Source organism: Ambystoma mexicanum, chromosome 9 (assembly GCF_040938575.1).
Source record: "Ambystoma mexicanum isolate Mex_15411 chromosome 9, UKY_AmexF1_1, whole genome shotgun sequence".
Classification (NCBI taxonomy): Eukaryota; Metazoa; Chordata; class Amphibia; order Caudata; family Ambystomatidae; genus Ambystoma; species Ambystoma mexicanum.
The window spans coordinates 748,165,314-748,182,630 of NC_090931.1; the positions used below are offsets into that span (position 1 = coordinate 748,165,314).

The following is a 17,317-nucleotide window of genomic DNA, read 5'->3' on the forward strand; positions in this document are numbered from 1 at the left end:
GAACGTACTCCTACATCCTGTCCCCTTTCCTCCATTCTGTATGGGTGTCCCTCGCTAGGGACGGTAAACAGAACCTTTTTCACCAGAAAACATTGTCTTCCCCTCGTAAATGTGGATGCACGCTGGGATGTGGCCCTGGGAGCATGCGCTCCCCTGACTCTGCCCACTGTCGTCACTCCTCAGTCCTCTCTCCCACATCGACGGGAACGGACCACTTTCATCAGCGCTCCTGGGTTAGGCCTCCGGCCTTGTAATTCCATGTGCTCTTCCCCAGAAGAATTTCCTTTCTCTTCTTCTTTTTTCTTGTAGTAAATGTCAGAGATCATACTCTGTCCTTTGGTGCCACGCACCTCCCCAGTGCATGTCGTGGACGGTGGGTTTCAGCAGGTGGCCGGCCTGCGAGGGTTCCTTCCCCAGGTCTTATCCCCATGCGCTCTGCCTTCCGGTGCCTTTGCCCCGACCACGGCTGGGAGCTGTTCTGCGTGCAACGCATTGACACCACAAGCTCTGAATAATCGTTTGGCAAGGTGGAGGGAGCTGTCCGAAAGATCACTTCCAGAGGACATCAAGACATACGTCAGGGGGAAGACCAGGCCCAAGGTAGGTGCCCTCTTTTCCTCTGCACCCCGCAAGGGTGACTCCTTCCCAGGGAAGCGCCCAAGTGGCAGGGCCCTTCCAGGTCCTCTTAAGACCAGCAAGTGGACCGGGGCTCCTAGAGCTACCGGCCAACAGGCCGAGGGGTCGCAAGATCCTTCCGTTCCCACCTCTGAGGACCCACAAAGCACTGGTACCGGGGACCTCTCAGAGGGGCTTTGCTATAACACCGGACTCACGCCCGAGGGGGCACGTATACGCAGCAGTTGCACTACCGGCACCATGGCTGAGGGCACTCTACCTCCCAGGTCTCTATCTGAGGTGCAGGGAAGGTCTGAACCTTCGCTTTTAAGCGTGCAGATGGAGACTGGGCCCAGCTCATCAGGCATCACGCAGTGGGGTAGGACAAGATGGCGACTCACCCGGATCCTCCTCCTTCTGGAGAGCAGGCATGGAAACACACGTCTAGATGTGACTGGCCAACTTCAGTTGCCTGGTCCTCTTCATACCCGACCACATCACAGGGACGGTATGCATTCCCCAACTTGGTGCGACAAGGGCAAGACCTCAACAGCCACAGGGCCTGTCCCCTCCGCACCCCGGCCTTTCACCTGCATGCAAGTATAGGTTATTCGCAAAGTTCTTTACCCACATGACATCACTGCAGATGGGCAACATCCTAAGGGGAGGGTTATCAAAGACATGCTTCTTCCGGTACCACCTCAGGCTCTGACTGAGGTCCAGACCCCAGTGCTGGTTCAGTCGTTGGTTCCCGTGTTCACACCAGTCACGGTGGCTCTGCCTCGGGCACAGCCCTCTCAGCAGTCCCCAGCACTGCCACTCAGCACACCACAGCTGCCCGCACCCAGCACTTCGACAGCTCCTGACTTTCAGGACACAGCTGACTAGGGAGTATCCTGATCCTCGTCTGTGTCACCCTCTATGGCTTTCCACAAGAGGCTGGCGGGTGTGGCAGAATACCTGGGCATCCCTAGCCACAAATTGGAACAACCTGAGTCTGAGTCCCTGGCTGAGGTGCTGACCATCCGTCCTACCTCAACGACTGGCATCCCTCTGCAAAAGGATGTAGAATCCCGGGCCAAGAAGGGATGGGTAAAGCCGCACTCCACAAACCCTATCAATAAACGCCTGGATGCCACGTATAGGCAGGCAGAGGGGGACTCCCTCGTACTATTGGTTCACCCACAACCGCATTCCTCTGTTATAGCTGCGGCCTCCCTTTATTCCAAACCGCAGTCTTCTTCATCTGCACCCACCTCAGCACGCCTAGGGAAGGAGGAAAAGCAGTTGGAGTCCTATGTGAAAAAGATTTACTCTAATGCCACGCTCCACCTGCGCCAGGCCAACGCTAACGCCATGTTGGCAGCAGTGAATTTAAAAGCTTTGGAGGGAGATTGCGAACTTCCTCCCAGAGCTCCCCACGCATAGTCAGGCGCGATTCAAGGCTGAGTTGGCAGAGGCCAAAATCGTGCCCCAGGATATCATGGAGTCTACAGTAGGGCACATCGACACCGCGGGTAGAGCTATCTGTATCGCCACTGATGAGGTGGGCAGCTTGGCTGAAGGTGACCAAGTTTAACCCCAATATGCAGGAGCCGCATTCTCGACCTGCCAGTTGAGGTGGGGGGGACATGTTTCACTGAACCACGGACGATGAACTTGACAAGAAAATAAATAGCTCGCAAACAGCTAACTCCTTGTCAATCCTTACAAAATCGGCCTATGGCAAAGTCACCAACGCTCGGACAGACCCCGGTCCTTTGTTGGCTTCAGGGGTTTTCAGGAGCAACGCACGAGACAGCCCGACCGGTCTCCTAGCCAGCACAGGCGCAAGCAGCACAAATCCTCCCACAAGGGATTTTTCCAGTCCCCCTCCCAGGCACCAGCCTCAGAGGGTAAAAACTGTCACTATGCCATCCAGATCGACAAGTCTCCGGTGGGGGCCAGGCTTGCCCTTCACATCCACTCCTGGTGGGAAAGGTTTGCAGACCCATGGATCCTCTCAGTAGTTTCCACGGGCTTCCGTCTGCCAATTCCACCATTTCCTCTTTCTTCCCCTCCACTCCCACATATTGGGACGGCAACTCTTTTGACGGAAATCCGTTCACTTATCGCAAGTCAGGCGGTGGAGGAGGTTCCAGCTTCAAGGCGAGGCATGGGCTTCTATTCCCGGACATTCGCCATTCAGTAAAAGAACCAGGCTGGCCTGAGAGTTGTTCTAGACCTCTCTTCCTTGAACCTTTCCCTACCCCTTCAAAAGTTCAAGATGGTTACTCCAGCACTCATCGCAGAGATCTGTGTGGGGGAGACTGGATGTTTTCCCTGGATCTTAAGGATGCTTACCTGCACGCCCCTATTTGGAAGCCCCATTGTTTCCTTCCTAAGGTTCAGGATCGTGGGCTTTCATTTTCAATACAAAATGCTCCCATTTGGCCTCATTTCGGCCGATGGGTCTTTACAAGATTAATGAACTTGGTAGCGGCCCTGCTCAGGGCAGAGGGCCACCACCTTTATCCATACCTTGACAACTGGCTAGTCCAAGCGGAATCTCCCGGGGATGAACAGTGCACAGCTTCAGCACTTATGCACATGCTATACGATCTGGGGTTCTCTGTCAACCTCAAGAAGTCACAGATACTCCCCACTCAGTCCTTCACATTCCTAGGCCTAATTTGGGATACATGGGTGGAGAGGATCTTCCCCTCGGCAGACAATGTCACAGCAATCAGGAAGGCCACCAGGCATTTCCTCAGCATACCAGTGAACTCAGAATGTTGGTACCAGTACCTGCTTGAAATAATGGCGGCTTATCTCTTTGCTGTGCCACACACAAGCCTCAAAATGAGGAGGCTGCAGCTGCATTTCTCAGCCTCTTCGAATCAGAAGACGGGTACCCAGGCAGCTCTAGTCTGCATACCACAACACCTGCACCCATACTTAAGATTGGTGGAATGCAGAGACCAACCTATTAGAGGCAGACCTTTTCAGGCAGACTTCCCCAGAGGTCACCATTACCACGGACTCGTCCCTAGAGTGATGGGGGAGCTATACTGGATTAGCACAGTGTCCATGGAGTATGGTCAATACAGGAACAGCTGAAACTCATCAACTGGCTCGAGATGATAGCCATGTAAAGACTTCACTCTGATCAAATTAGGTGGAGTCACATAAATCGGGTAATTCAATATGGAGGCCCATTTGGTTGCCCCCAGCATTTCAATCTCCTGACAAGGCTTTGCTTCATTAAGTGTGTTAGTGCGATGATCACCAAAGCCCAAGCCCCCCTTGCTGTCACACACACACACAATACAAACAAATATCACAGAAGAATTTGGGAATCTAGTGTGCTCCAGGGCTATTGGCCCAGTTCATCAAACCACATCTCTCCCCTATTTTCAATTCTGGAAGGCACTGCAACCATACTCTTAGTCTTGCAGTACACCTGCCATCTTGCCTCTTTATTATAGAATGTATCTGGTTTCTGGTTTACCAGGTCATCCTCTATTCCACTTTTTACCAGAAATAGGCTAGTTGCGGACAACAGTCTTACAGTCACGCAAGCTTACAGAGTTCCATCTGTAAAATGTTTAAAATAACCTGAAACTAGAATAGATCACTGGGGCTCCCAATTATTTTCGCAAAAAAAAACAATAGTAATACCAAGATAGAGATTTAACAAGTTTTAAATTTTTACATGATGCATTCATTTATATAACTGGACCTTACTATCCCGAGAGTGCAGAATAGGGGAAATATGGATTCCTTACCTTGTCTCATTGTTTCTTAACCATGTTGACTGGGATTTAAGGAGCATTCCCTTTCTTTAAGGGAAAGAAAGAATATACTGAGATGTGTTGTGGTTTTATAATGGGGATATTGGTGGGCACCCATCATTTATGCATTCTATATAATTATGTGCATTATACCTGACTTCTTGTTTGCTTTTTTTCCCAATTTTCTTTTGTACAAATGTTGTGGCACCAGCTGTAATTCTGCCGAGTTTTGGCAATAAGGTGGAGGATTTACATGCAGCTTTTCGCTGGATGTAAATCCTCGACTTTATCACCAAATTTGTAGTTTGGTGGTGCAGCAATCGGCGGTAACGGAACTACCACTGCATTGCCACCATTTTTACCCACACCACCATATTTATGAGGCACAATGTCTTGTGAACAAGGAACATATGGGACAGAAAGAGATATTTGTAGTGCCCACTTTGATTTAAAACGATTATTGTTGGGGCAAAATAAAAATAAAACGTGTGTGATGTGGTAAAATCACACACAGACGTACAATGTTAATATGCTTTTGTATTGCAATAAATTGCCACTGCAATATGTTTCAGAACTCCCATCCATGCCCATAAAATGGCAGATTCTGCCCCCAACTGGGGAAACAAGAAAGAACGTAAAAAAGTGTAAGTGTGAAGGCATTGAAAGAGGTTGCAGACTGAGTGATTGGATTCAGCAGGGGAAGAGTGTTTGTTTGGTATTCTTATTAATGATGTGTGTTATTGAAACGGAAATGTACTCGATTATTTAGAAAGGTGACACAAAGATGTATTTGTTGTGATAAAATACAGATTATGTAGCCAAGGTAGCTTTAGAGAAGTATAAGATAAAAATGGTGTAACATAAGATGCATGATGGGCTTGTGAGCATGCATGGCCAATCCTGTGAAATATGTATGTTTAATCACCTGAGGATATTTCTAGTACTGTAGGTAATTTCCAGAAACACATTCTGGGACTGCCAAGCCAGAGCAATAAGCGGCCTAGTCAGAGAGTAAGATGTGCATAAAGGTGAATGTTGTTGGTAACACAAGGTTGAGGAATTGGATAGACATATTAGTAAAGTTAAGTATTTGTAGCCTGATACCTAGATATAAGGTCAATAATGTGTACATGTTCCTTTTTTATGTAAAGGTTAATTATACTTTGTTTTAATGAAAAAGGACAGGAGTCAACGGGAAGTTAAAAGATTGTGCAGTCCACAAATGTGTATCATGTGTCCTCCTAGACTTCATTTGTATTCCTTTGGATAGGCTGGGTGGGCTACTATCAGAGACGATTTAGAGTGAATGTGCGATCCATGGGTGACATGCACTCTTTTCAGCGAATTTTAGCAGAAATATAAAAGTATATATTTATTAGCACACCCATGGGTGGATTGGATCCTCAGAGGACTAAGACATTTGTTTAAATTCTCATGTTATCTAAGACCTAAAAGGCTCCATACGAAAATGAATGAGAAATAAAATGTATTAAAAAATAATCAGCAGCTTGTTATAATTGTACTTGTGTTTTGCGTTTGCGCGGCCACGTGGGGAGAGCCTTAGACTTACCGCTCCACAGCCCCTGCAAAATGAGTGATTGGACTTAGACAGGCAAAAAATCACACTTAGACAATTAGGTATGGTAAGACATATAAATGGCTCGTTATTGGCCCTTTATTCACACCTTGTATATATATGAATACATCAAACACAAAATACACATATAGTCAGTTATATAGGAACATAGAAAAAGAGTTAATCACTGTTATTAATGTAGCAGAAGGACACCTTCATCTTTGCCCGTACAACACTGCTTAGTCCCAGAGCATGTAGGCAAAGAGATCCCACGCAATAACAGGGTCTGGAGCGGAGTGTCCTCCCTCTAAGCGGAACTGCATCACCTGTGGGTCCAGATTCTAACTGTCTTCACTGAGGAAAAACCTCTTCTCTTTATGGGGGCATGACCCCGCCCTTCTTAGTTATGATTGCCATTGGCCGAAGAGCAGGTCACAAGTGGAAGGGGGCAAAGAGCAGAAATGAACAGCCAGAAGTGGAAAAACCCAGCTTCCCTCTCCTCGCATTCTGCCAGGTCCCCTTATCTCTGCACCTGCCAAGCGCTCCGACTCCCTCTGTCTCGTCCTTCAGCGGACAGTACAATAACTATTCTCCACAGTAAGTCCACTCAGCAATAATATTTATGCGACCTTGCTTTGCCTTCGCTGCGGGATACGGGTTTACTACTCTGCTGAGACCATGAAAAGACATAGGCTTTCACTACGGTGATGGGAGATGAATGTCCAAAATGGCTGCACACCAGCACCATATTGTTTTAGCTCGTATTTTCGAACAAGCATTACAACTTGTCACCAAAGCCACATTAGATGTGTTATTTAAACACCTTAATTCAGTTAATGTTCAATGGCACCAACACACAATGTCAAACACTCATAACATTTCCAATTATATTTATAATCCATTGCAATTTGTTTCACAGAGAACAGAATAACTAAAACATAGTCATTTCTGAAAAAATTTGCAAAGAATGTTTTCATTAATTGGTTTGTTACTTAATTTTAAGACTTTTCTTTCATGAAGTTATGCTGTAATATTTGTTACAGTTTACTTATGATTTCACATACATATTTGCAACTGTACAGTGTTCAAGTTGTGCAGCTCCACTTCAGTGTGAATAATTTATTAAAATGGCTTCATTTGTTACCAAAACAATATGGACTAAAACCACCTTTTGTGTTTTTCAGTGTTTTCCGGAGAATACAGACATGGTTGGAACATTAGATTTCTACTTTCAGGTACAAAAATAATAGATGTATACTGTACCATATTTCTGCAAAGTATTTAAAAAAACAATCCAATGAAAAACTGTCTTTCATTACCTGTTTAATTTCCAGCCATATTATGTAAGAAAGAACAGAATGTAGGATATGAGTGGCTTTTGCAGAACATGATAAAATGGCAAATTAATCTTGTCATAAAACATTTCCAGACAATGGCCCTCATTACGACCCTGGCGGAAATCGAAAAATGATGGCGGAAATGCAATACCGCCATCGAATAGCGCTCGGTGCGATTATGACCCGTCACCGTAAAGTACGATGCCATTAGCGACACCGTAGTGAACGCCAACGCTAACTGCACCAAGTACGCGCACGCGCGCCATGCCAAACCGTAATTACCACCATGGCGCAACGGTACGCGAATTCTGACCCTAGCGGACATGTACCTAACGCCATCAAGCATGGCGGAAAGTACCATTCCTCCATGGTGAGAAGTACGGCATCGCGAATCAACCGTAAACGGCCCTACTGAGTGCCTGTACACCACTCCCTGGCCACATTGCACAACTCCTCGTAGGTGCAATGAAGTCACACAATGCAACCAGTGCAATGTACAAGTCACCCATGCATGGCAACGAACAAATGAATCCAGGGGCTCCATGTGCCTTGTGAGTGGGCATCCATATTTGCCATGGCACCATTGCCGCACTGATGCAGCACAGGCATGTGAAGGTTCAAGTACAGCAACATGAGCAGAAAAATGAGACAAACAAAAACAGGCCCCCCCATCGACTGACACCAGTGTAAGGCAACATTCAAAGCAGTATCCTGAGTGAGACTGCACCAGCCCTGTACTCCTGCCAGTAAACAAACCAACCATCAGCATAAGCATCTACCACACAAGTTGGCAGAGTGACAGAGCAGCCAGGCTCATCTCAAGAGGGGCCAATGGGAGCTGCAGGGCACAAATGGCACGAATACAGAAGCTATTCCAATGGACATGACCTCAGTCTCCCTCCAAGAAACGCACGCAAACACAGGCACCTGTGACCAGCCATAGTCTGATAATCACATCATTCCACCAATCCACCTGGCTGACCGGCATCTGTTACACAAAAGCTAATCCCCCGCCCCTGAGCATGACATCATTAAAACAGTCATAATGGCAGGCCCCATCCCTGACCTTACTGGGCTTCGTAGGCAAACGCGGCCAGTACAGTACCACGCAACTATACTCAGAAGCCGGAACCCAATGCAGATCTCCTCACAATACACCGCTCCACAAATAGGAATATGCTACATTACTTGCAAAGAATAACGCTACACGGTTAATATCAGAATAGAAATTTAATGCACCACAAAATCACCAAGCCCATACAGCCATTAGGTCATGAACTCCAAAATACATTTCAGTATTGTGGGCTGCATCCGCAATAAATGACCAGCTTCTGCTTGTGTGACGCCCTGTTCCTCCATGGTACACAGGGGCTACATTCACGTTCAAAAAGGCAACATGGAAGCGCCTAGAACCGCAGGGCCGTCCCATTAGGTAGGCACTAGTCCAGCTGAAAGGTCGAAATGTTGCTCCTAGCCACTAGTACTGCGTAAGGGCATGTGGCCCATTGGCGATCGTCCCATAAGATCGTAATGGTGCTCCACTGATTAACTCGAAGCAGCAGGTGTCGGGAGTAAAAGCCATCTGCAGGAGTGGCATACAGATGGCAGCGGCAAAAGGGGAGGAGATACCTGTCACCCAAATGAAATGAAAAAGAATAGTATGGCCATCAGAACTTGATTTGTATTACTCACTTCAATGATCACACTAAATCTACAGCCATATGCATGCTAGCCCACTCAAAAGGATTATTCCCACCCAAAAATCACTTGCGAATCACAACTACAAAAATCGAGGTGAAAACACTATTACAAACGAGTGTTTGTGTGCATGCGTCTGTTAAGACAGAATCCATTAGATGGGATTAGTAACGTGCATAGACACAAGTGTTTGAAGGCGCGTCGAGACAGGGAGGGTTCAACAAGGGCAGATAGACGATGGTCCCACTATGGCAGCTCTGCATCACATAGCGCAGGGGAGGTGGATAGATTCCAAAAAGCCCTGTACATGGCAAACTCTCCATCAAATCATCTGTCCATGCATCCATACATCATTCCCTCATCCCGGTATGAAAACGCCTGATTATTTACTCACATAACATGTGAAATTTCCATTGAGTCTGTGCGTAATGCAGTCTGCAAAATCCACTGTGCTCCAGCCCGGAATTCCAGTGTTGTGAAGTAACATATATTTGGGAACGTCCTGCCTTATCGTCCACTACGCTATTGCGCATCCCATACTATTCATATCAATCATTGCATTCTCGCCATGGCCCCTGTCCCAAGGACATTAAACAATAGAACGTTATATTTGCAGTCAGACCTGTGGGCGTCTCCTCGCCGCTAGCTGAAAACCGAAAGCGCTGTCCTTCGAATTCCTCATTTGCAACATCACGTCGAAAAGGCATCTGTGACCGCTTGAAATCACAAATTCATCCATGTAGTGCGGCAATGTGTGAAAATGGCAACTGGCTTCACTCACAAATGGGACGCCCCGCCCGTCGGTGAACCTCGGTACAGTGCTGCATGAGGGTCCACCGTTAATCGAGTACTACATTCCACTGACCCTTCACAAGTTTGTTCGCGACTGCAAAGATAGTATGTGAAGCAATGGGACCATAGCAGAATGAACATATGAACCAATATCTCACTGCCATCGGGATGAAATACATGATTGTAATGGCAAGATGCCATGCGTCGAATTGCAGCGTTGTGTGCGGGACGTGCTCGCCCAAAGGGGATTGCAGCTTGCACAGGTGGAATGAATCACCACAGGTGGAGGCAATACAGCTTGAAAACACATAAATTGCACACCCAACCCCCTCCCACAACCACACCCACTCCAAAATGCTACCGGCAGGACTAGCGATGTTGGCCCTGGGGGACCTGATAGCACTGCAAGTACTCCAACTTCAAGAAGAAGACGAACACCAACTACTACAACAACCGGCCGCACAGAGGAGACGCAGGAGAAGGAGGAGGGCAAGGCAGGGCCAGCAAGGCCCGCCAGCACAGCCACTACCACCACGCAGGCAGCCCGCAATCCCACGCCTCCGAGCACATCCGTTCAACCTCACGGATGAGCAGATCCACACCCTCTACCGTTTGGACCGGGACACCATAACCGCCATTGTGGACATGACACAGGCTGACCTTGTCTGCATGATAGATAGCCCAACCGCCATCCCACCCCTACTGAAGGTGGTGTCTGTACTCCACTTCCTGGCCACAGGCACCTACCAGCACACAGTCGGACAGTTGCATGGCATTTCACAGCCAGTGTTCTCACGGACACTATTGCAAGTGCTCAATGCCCTCCTGAAGCACGCAGACGACTACATCTCTCTACCACGCTCGGAGCAGGAAATTACGAACACAAAAGTGGGATTCCATGCACTTGGCGGCATACCGGGTTGCATTGGTGCCATCGACTGCACCCATGTGGAACTGGTCGTCCCACATGCCATGGAGGCCCAGTACCGCAACCGAAAACAATTTCATTCTCTTAATGTACAAATGGTGTGTGACTCCAACAGGATCATTACACATTGTTGTGCCCGATTTCCTGGATCAACCCATGATTCTATGGTCTTGAGGAACTCTACAATACCACGCTACATGGAGCGACACGCAGGGAACAGATCCTGGCTACTCAGTGAGTCTCATTTCATGCATGATAATGTGGGGTATGTGATGCGGCAATGACCTGGCAGGAAGGGGGGGGGTGCGTACGTAGCAATGTCATTCCACAAACATCCTTTATTGTCCACATACAGGTGATGCCGGGTATCCACTGAAGAGATGGCTCCTTACACCACTCCGGAACCCACAGAACCAGCATGAGGAGGACTACAACCATGCCCACTCACGTACCCGTGTAGTCATAGAACAGGCATTCGGCCTACTGAAGACTCGTTTCCGCTGCCTCAGCAGGTCTGGCGGGGCACTCCTGTACCGCCATGAGAAGGTAGCAAAGATGGTCATGGCATGTGTCATGCTACACAACATGTGCGTACGTAGAAATGTGCCCATGCCCCCTGACGCAGAACTGCAAGCACCTGAAGATGGTCATGATGAGGGTGGGGATGTGGCAGCACCTCAAGGAGTCTGCGAGGCACAGGAGGGCCGTGACATTCGTCAGATTATCATAGATTCATGCTTCTAGCACTCACGCCTGGTGGCTGATACATGGACACGGGACTTGTGGCACTGTGTGTGTCTGGAACATGCACAATATGGACTGTACGCCTATAAAGGCCTTGTACACAAAGATCAATGTCCACACATCTCATTGGATGATCGTGCATTGTTTATAGCATATGTGAAATTATGTTACACACCCCATCGACCCGCCACCCAAGTGAGCCCAACACACCCCCTCCACCCTCCTACCTCCCCCCCGAACACCAGCGTCCGAAGATGCTCATTGTCAGTGGGCAGACACTATTGCAAGCCCCCTCTCCGGGTATCAGGGGCACCCCTGCCTGTGGAGCGCAGGTTCCTCCCTGATCTACGTTGGGGGCTGCCCTGGACGGAACTTGCAACGGATGATGTCTCTGCCTGCTCACGTCCATGCATGTCCCTAAGGGTTTGTGAGAGCTCAGTGAGCACACGGCGCACAGCGGCAAGTTCAGCACATAAGTCTTTGGACGTCGCATGCAGTTCCCCCCTCAGGCTCTCGGTGCTTCTCTCCATTTGTACTCTCAGGCTCTCGGTGCTTCTCTCCATTTCTGCCCTAAGTGTCTCAGTTGGATGTTTCTATGGCTGCCTTAGTACCCCCACATTCATCAGCATGGTCCTTGAGGAGCGTGGCCAGTTGCTGCTGTTGCACGATCACCTGGTCGAGGGACTGTTGCCTCTGCTGTGCCATGGCCATTTGCGGTGGTGTCACAGAGGGGCTGGTCACCTCATGTTGCCTTGCCACAGGGCTTGTGGGGGATGGCCATTCGTCGTCTTGTGGGTGCCCCTGCGTGGTTTCCTCATGGTGTACGGGATGGAACAAACAGGGGGATTGAGACAGGTCATGGATGGATCTTACTTCGACATCCCCGTTTTCTGTGTCGGAGCATGCTGCCATTAATGCAGTGTCACCTATGGTGCTGCTGCCACCAGAAGCAGTGCCTTCTGTGGCATCCATTGGGGGGACCTGTGGTGGTGCTGTTGTGGGCATGCTGGCTGCTGGGGTGCCTGTTGAAGTTCCCTCCTGTGTGCTGCCACTTGATTTGTGCTGCTGCCGTGTCTTGATGCATGCAGCTGAGGTGGAGGGTCTTTGGCCGTTGGTCTTGGCCCTCTTTGCAGGTGTGCTGGTAGGGGTGTCCTGGAGCTCGTCGTTTGAATCGGACCCTGTGGTGGAGTAAAGGAGGGCGAGCGTTATTAATGGGTCTGTTGAAATTGGAATGGCAATGTATCACATGCATTGGGGTGGTACCTGAGGGTGATTTGGGTCGGGGCCTTGGAGGTGGTTTCATTTTTGTGTGGATTGAGGATGCAGTTGTTTTGCAGCCTGCAGTTAGGGTGTGCCTGCTGCACGTGTGAGGGTGTTTTTAGGATTTTTAATTATTTATGTATTTAATGTGAGTTTTAAAGTGCGCTATCAGGCCAATGTATGTGGACGTTCTCCTGGACATGTGTTACTGTTGCACTATGTGGACACATGGTACTTCACATGATTGGACATTGTGGATTTAGCATTGTTTTATTTGGCCCACCTACCGGATTCTTCGGATGTCTGCACTCCTTTCTCCATCCCTCCGACTCCCTCTATACTCTCCATTCCAATGGTGGAGGCACAGATTTCTTCCCAGGGGGTCAACTTGATGGGTGATTCCGATCCTCCCCCGGTAGCTGTGGCAATGTTACGGTTGGCGGATAGTATGCTCCGTACGCGTATCCGCAGGTTGTCCCATCGCTTTCTGCATTGCTGTGGGTTGCGGGGTGCGGTCCCCACCGCACTTACCCGCTGTGCCACCAGGGCCCATATGGCCTTCTTGTTCGCAAGTGCCGTCCTGGTCATTTGCGTCGAGAAGACGACGGCAGCATTCTCCTGGAGGGTCTCTGTGAGCACGGTGAGTTCCTCACGGGAGAAGTGGACCTGCCGCTTGCGGTCGCACGCTTTTTTCGCTACTTTTCCCATTTTTATTGCTTTCACTAGGGTGGATGACGGGTTGGGATGTGTCTCAGGGTAGTATTTTTAATGGTTGTGTGGGAATTCTGATTTTATAGGTGTACGGCGTGCTGTTTCCCGTTCCGGGACCATGTTTTTACTTCCGTTTCCGTATATTTACGGTCACCGTACTTTCCGATTGCCGCTCATTACGGTGACCGCTAAGATGGGTGGCGGAATTGCACCTAGGGCGCCATACGACGGCGGTGAGGGGCGTTTTGGGGACATTTCCGCCATCGCGGACTTGGCACTTCCGCCATGGCGTAGTGCTCGTGCCCGATGGGTCGGAATTAGCCGCACTTTGCTCCGTCGTGCAATGGCGGAAACGCTATTTACGCTATGGTGGTCAGGTCAGTCACTTTCCGCCAGGGTCGTAATGAGGGCCAATAACATTTGTTTGAAAAATAATTGCGACAGAAGGCCACCCCAAGCATCTTTGATTTTTGTAACTCAAAATTATTCTGGTAATTCTGCCTTAAAGTGGGATCTGCTAATCACATTTTATGCTGAAAATATATTGCAAACATGTAATGTTGCTGGGACTGTCTAATGACAACACTAGCTGCTGCCTTTGACAACATGGCAGAAATAAAGTAACATGCATTCCCACACGCCACCTGCTGGAACCTAAAGTTGCAACAGCCATGGGCTGCCCTTAACCGTGAGCTCCCCTGATCCAAAGTATATATAACTGGTCATCCCCAAGGCCTGTGACAGATTCATTGGTAAAATATAAAATATAAGCCATATCTGGTTTGATATAGCGGCCTATGAGAATATACTGTTATAATGGCCCAAACCCTGCTGATGATTTATTGGCAGCTTGGTTCCCAGTCACTCATTCAGCTGTCAGTGTTGTGTACCACTTTCTGGGGCTGAGTTTCACCCAAATCAGACCATAGAGTCCACCCTAGAAGCTCCATGTGTTCTGTGAGAGCGTGCCACATACCCAGGAGAACAGGATGTACTCCCAGAGGACTATTGCTTCAAAGGAAAACCCTCTAACACAGTGGGGTGGTCACACCAGAGTGGCAAACGTCTTTTATGTAAGGTAGACAGAGGAGAGGGAGGAGTTATTTAAAGTAGCCCAGGAGGAAAGTGACAGCCAGGAGAAAGGGCCCACCATCTTGGATTTTCTCAGGGTACTCACACTCCTTGTTCCCACTCCCCATTTCCTTCATTGAAAGCACTCTGGGAATCATATCACAAGGTAAAGACTCTTGACAAAGCAACCAGGAGTGGACCCTTACAGAATTCTTGAAATTGACCCTCTCTTTGGCAAAATGAGTATGTAAGGGATGGTACGCCCCCCTTAATTTGATTCATCTTTGCATCACAAGAAGAAGAAGATTTCACCTGTAACTTTATTGGGGTGAAGTCTGCTGAGGGTGTTCTGCAGTAGATGTGACGATGAAGACTTTGAAGGCGGTAGCAGGATTCATCCCACACTGACTACAGAGAATCATTTGATGTGACTTGCTGTTTGGACAAGACCTGCCTGCTTCTGAAAACTGGTAACCAAAACTCTGCATACTGGAAGTGGCAGTCCAGCACATGAATTCTGCCAACCTTCCCGGCTGCAGAAATCAGGACGACAACGTACCATATCCCCCGAGACCCTAGACAGGATGCGTCAGCCCCCCAGGATCAAAGAGATTGGTCTTTGGCACGCCCTGCTCCTTTGACTCTGACGGAGTCACTGCAAGGAGCCACCGTAGCAGGGACGCCCAGATGAACTGATCCTGATGAATGCCCAAGCCATAGACCCACTGAATATTCCAGTTCTGCCGACTACCTCATCTTAATGCTTTGTAGCTTCTTTAAACCTCACACTGTTGCTGCACTGCACCGTGTTGTTGAATCATGTCAACACACCTCCAAGGTCGATCATACCGTAAAAGTACCCACGCTCCCAATTTGATGCTGATAAGCCTGCAAAAAGAATTGAAGATAGAACACTGTCTATATCCCCCTGGCCTTATTACAAGGGCTGTAGTGACATTTAAGACCGCCGTCTTTGTGTTTTTAAAGATATACTTGAATATGAACATTGCTGTAGAGACGTTTGCCTGTCTACCGCTGTTTTCAGACTCAGAGTGCCCCTTTCATCCAAAGATCTATATATATTCTGCATCTTCCTTTAATGGAGATGGTTATTAATGTTTTTATTAGTGTGTTTGTGTTTTTAGTTTAATTAAAGACTATTATTTTATAGAACATTGATTGGGCATTGATTGGGCATTTCGTTTAAATATTGGCATGACCGTACTATTGTTTGAATGCTTCCTTGCTCGCTCAAACCCCTCTAGAAAGAGATAGCCTGCCCATGTTGCCTTAAAGAGGTGAAGAGGTTGAACATTCATGTTCGGCCTATTTAACATGTAGGATTGAGATTGAGTTAACTCCCAAATTAGTAGTAGTGTGGGGCTGATTAGGAGTTTAGAAACCACTACTCATGCCTGTACTCTTTCAGAGCATTACTCATTTCGATATCAGTATATAATTCATTAGCCAAAGTGATGCAATAAAACCACTTACAAAACTAGCTCGCTAGCAATATGCTGTTGATTTATTCCTAAAAGGATTCCTCCAGCGGTTTGTACCTGTAACCCTTACCACTTGTAGCTGCACTGCCCTTTCCTTCACATCCTTTTTCTTTTTTACAATGTTTGTTTTTAATCATGTGTTCGGATTTCACTCGCTGTATGGGTATATGAAAGGCTTCACTTTTAGGTGCTCTGGTTTCTTATCTCTTTAGCTGTCATGATTTGATAATTAAATTAACATCCAAAACAAAAATAAAGGGAGTAAAAGGGAAATTGCATGGATATTAGTATGGTCTTCAGCAGTGGGTTGCTTTGGTGTTTATGCTGCATTAAGCATATTGCTAATCAGTGTGGGTCTAGGAAAGTTCCCTGGGATTAGGATCCGCAAGCCTCCATTTTGTTGACTCTCGATTGGAATGTGTACAGGTGATTTGGTAGAATGCCTTAAATTGTGGAACACGCACGCCTGCTCTGCTGGAGTAAGCACACATACACTCTCAAATCCTTCGGAGGAGGTGTTGTGGTCTGCTGCTTAGGTGGTATCTGATGAACATGAAGGGCGGAGGAAAGAGGAGACGACTGACAAATGGAAGCACCAGCCTATAAGGTCTTCCTTTGGTGGTGGTATCAGCAGGGCGCCTAGCTGATGAGTGTTCAAGAGAGGCGTGCATATTTTCCAAGTACATTTTCCATAGAATTAGAAAATATATATACGAACATCAAGCGACTGATATGTAGACAACCCTTTATTCCTTCCCTTATCCTGCCATAGATCCCACAGTGGATGACCCAGCACCTTCTAGGGTATAGATTTCCTGGGCGCACATAAGTCTCTCACCGTTAGCACCAGTGTTCACATGATCATTCATTCTCAAGATGCCTCCATTACCCCTCTGTTTTGTCCTTCATGTGGTCAACAGGCATCCTCAACTGTACTGCTTCAAAGTAACATCAGATGTCTAGGAAGCCATATCTCGTTGCTTCCTTTGGAAGAGTCAGGACCCTACATGTTATGCAATATCTTTGTGCATGCTAGGCTAAGCAAGAAACGTTCTATCAAACTTCCTAATCAAAGACTTGGTCCCTGTACCCGAGAGCATTGTGAAAACAACAAAATGCTTATTAAAAGATTGCTTTTAACAGACACCATCCTTCCAATCTAGGATGTGTACAATCTCCTCCATGTTTACGGATCCACCTTCAATGTCTCCCAAAGGGTTTATTTAAATTCATACAGGTGAATGGGCCTTTTGAGATCCATACCACCAAATACTTAATCTTGTCCGCTACAACTAGCATGCCACACATAC

General features: G+C 47.8%; 1 protein-coding gene across 2 annotated transcripts in view; it reads left to right on the forward strand.

Moving 5' to 3' along the window:
- Positions 1 to 17,317, forward strand: part of GLS (glutaminase) — a 1,476,479-nt gene that overhangs the window by 736,451 nt on the left and 722,711 nt on the right. For both annotated transcript variants that reach the window (XM_069615676.1, XM_069615675.1), the window contains exon 11: positions 7,149 to 7,199. In XM_069615676.1, coding sequence (XP_069471777.1) covers positions 7,149 to 7,199 — 51 coding nt within the window. The remainder of the gene's footprint in view (positions 1 to 7,148; positions 7,200 to 17,317) is intronic.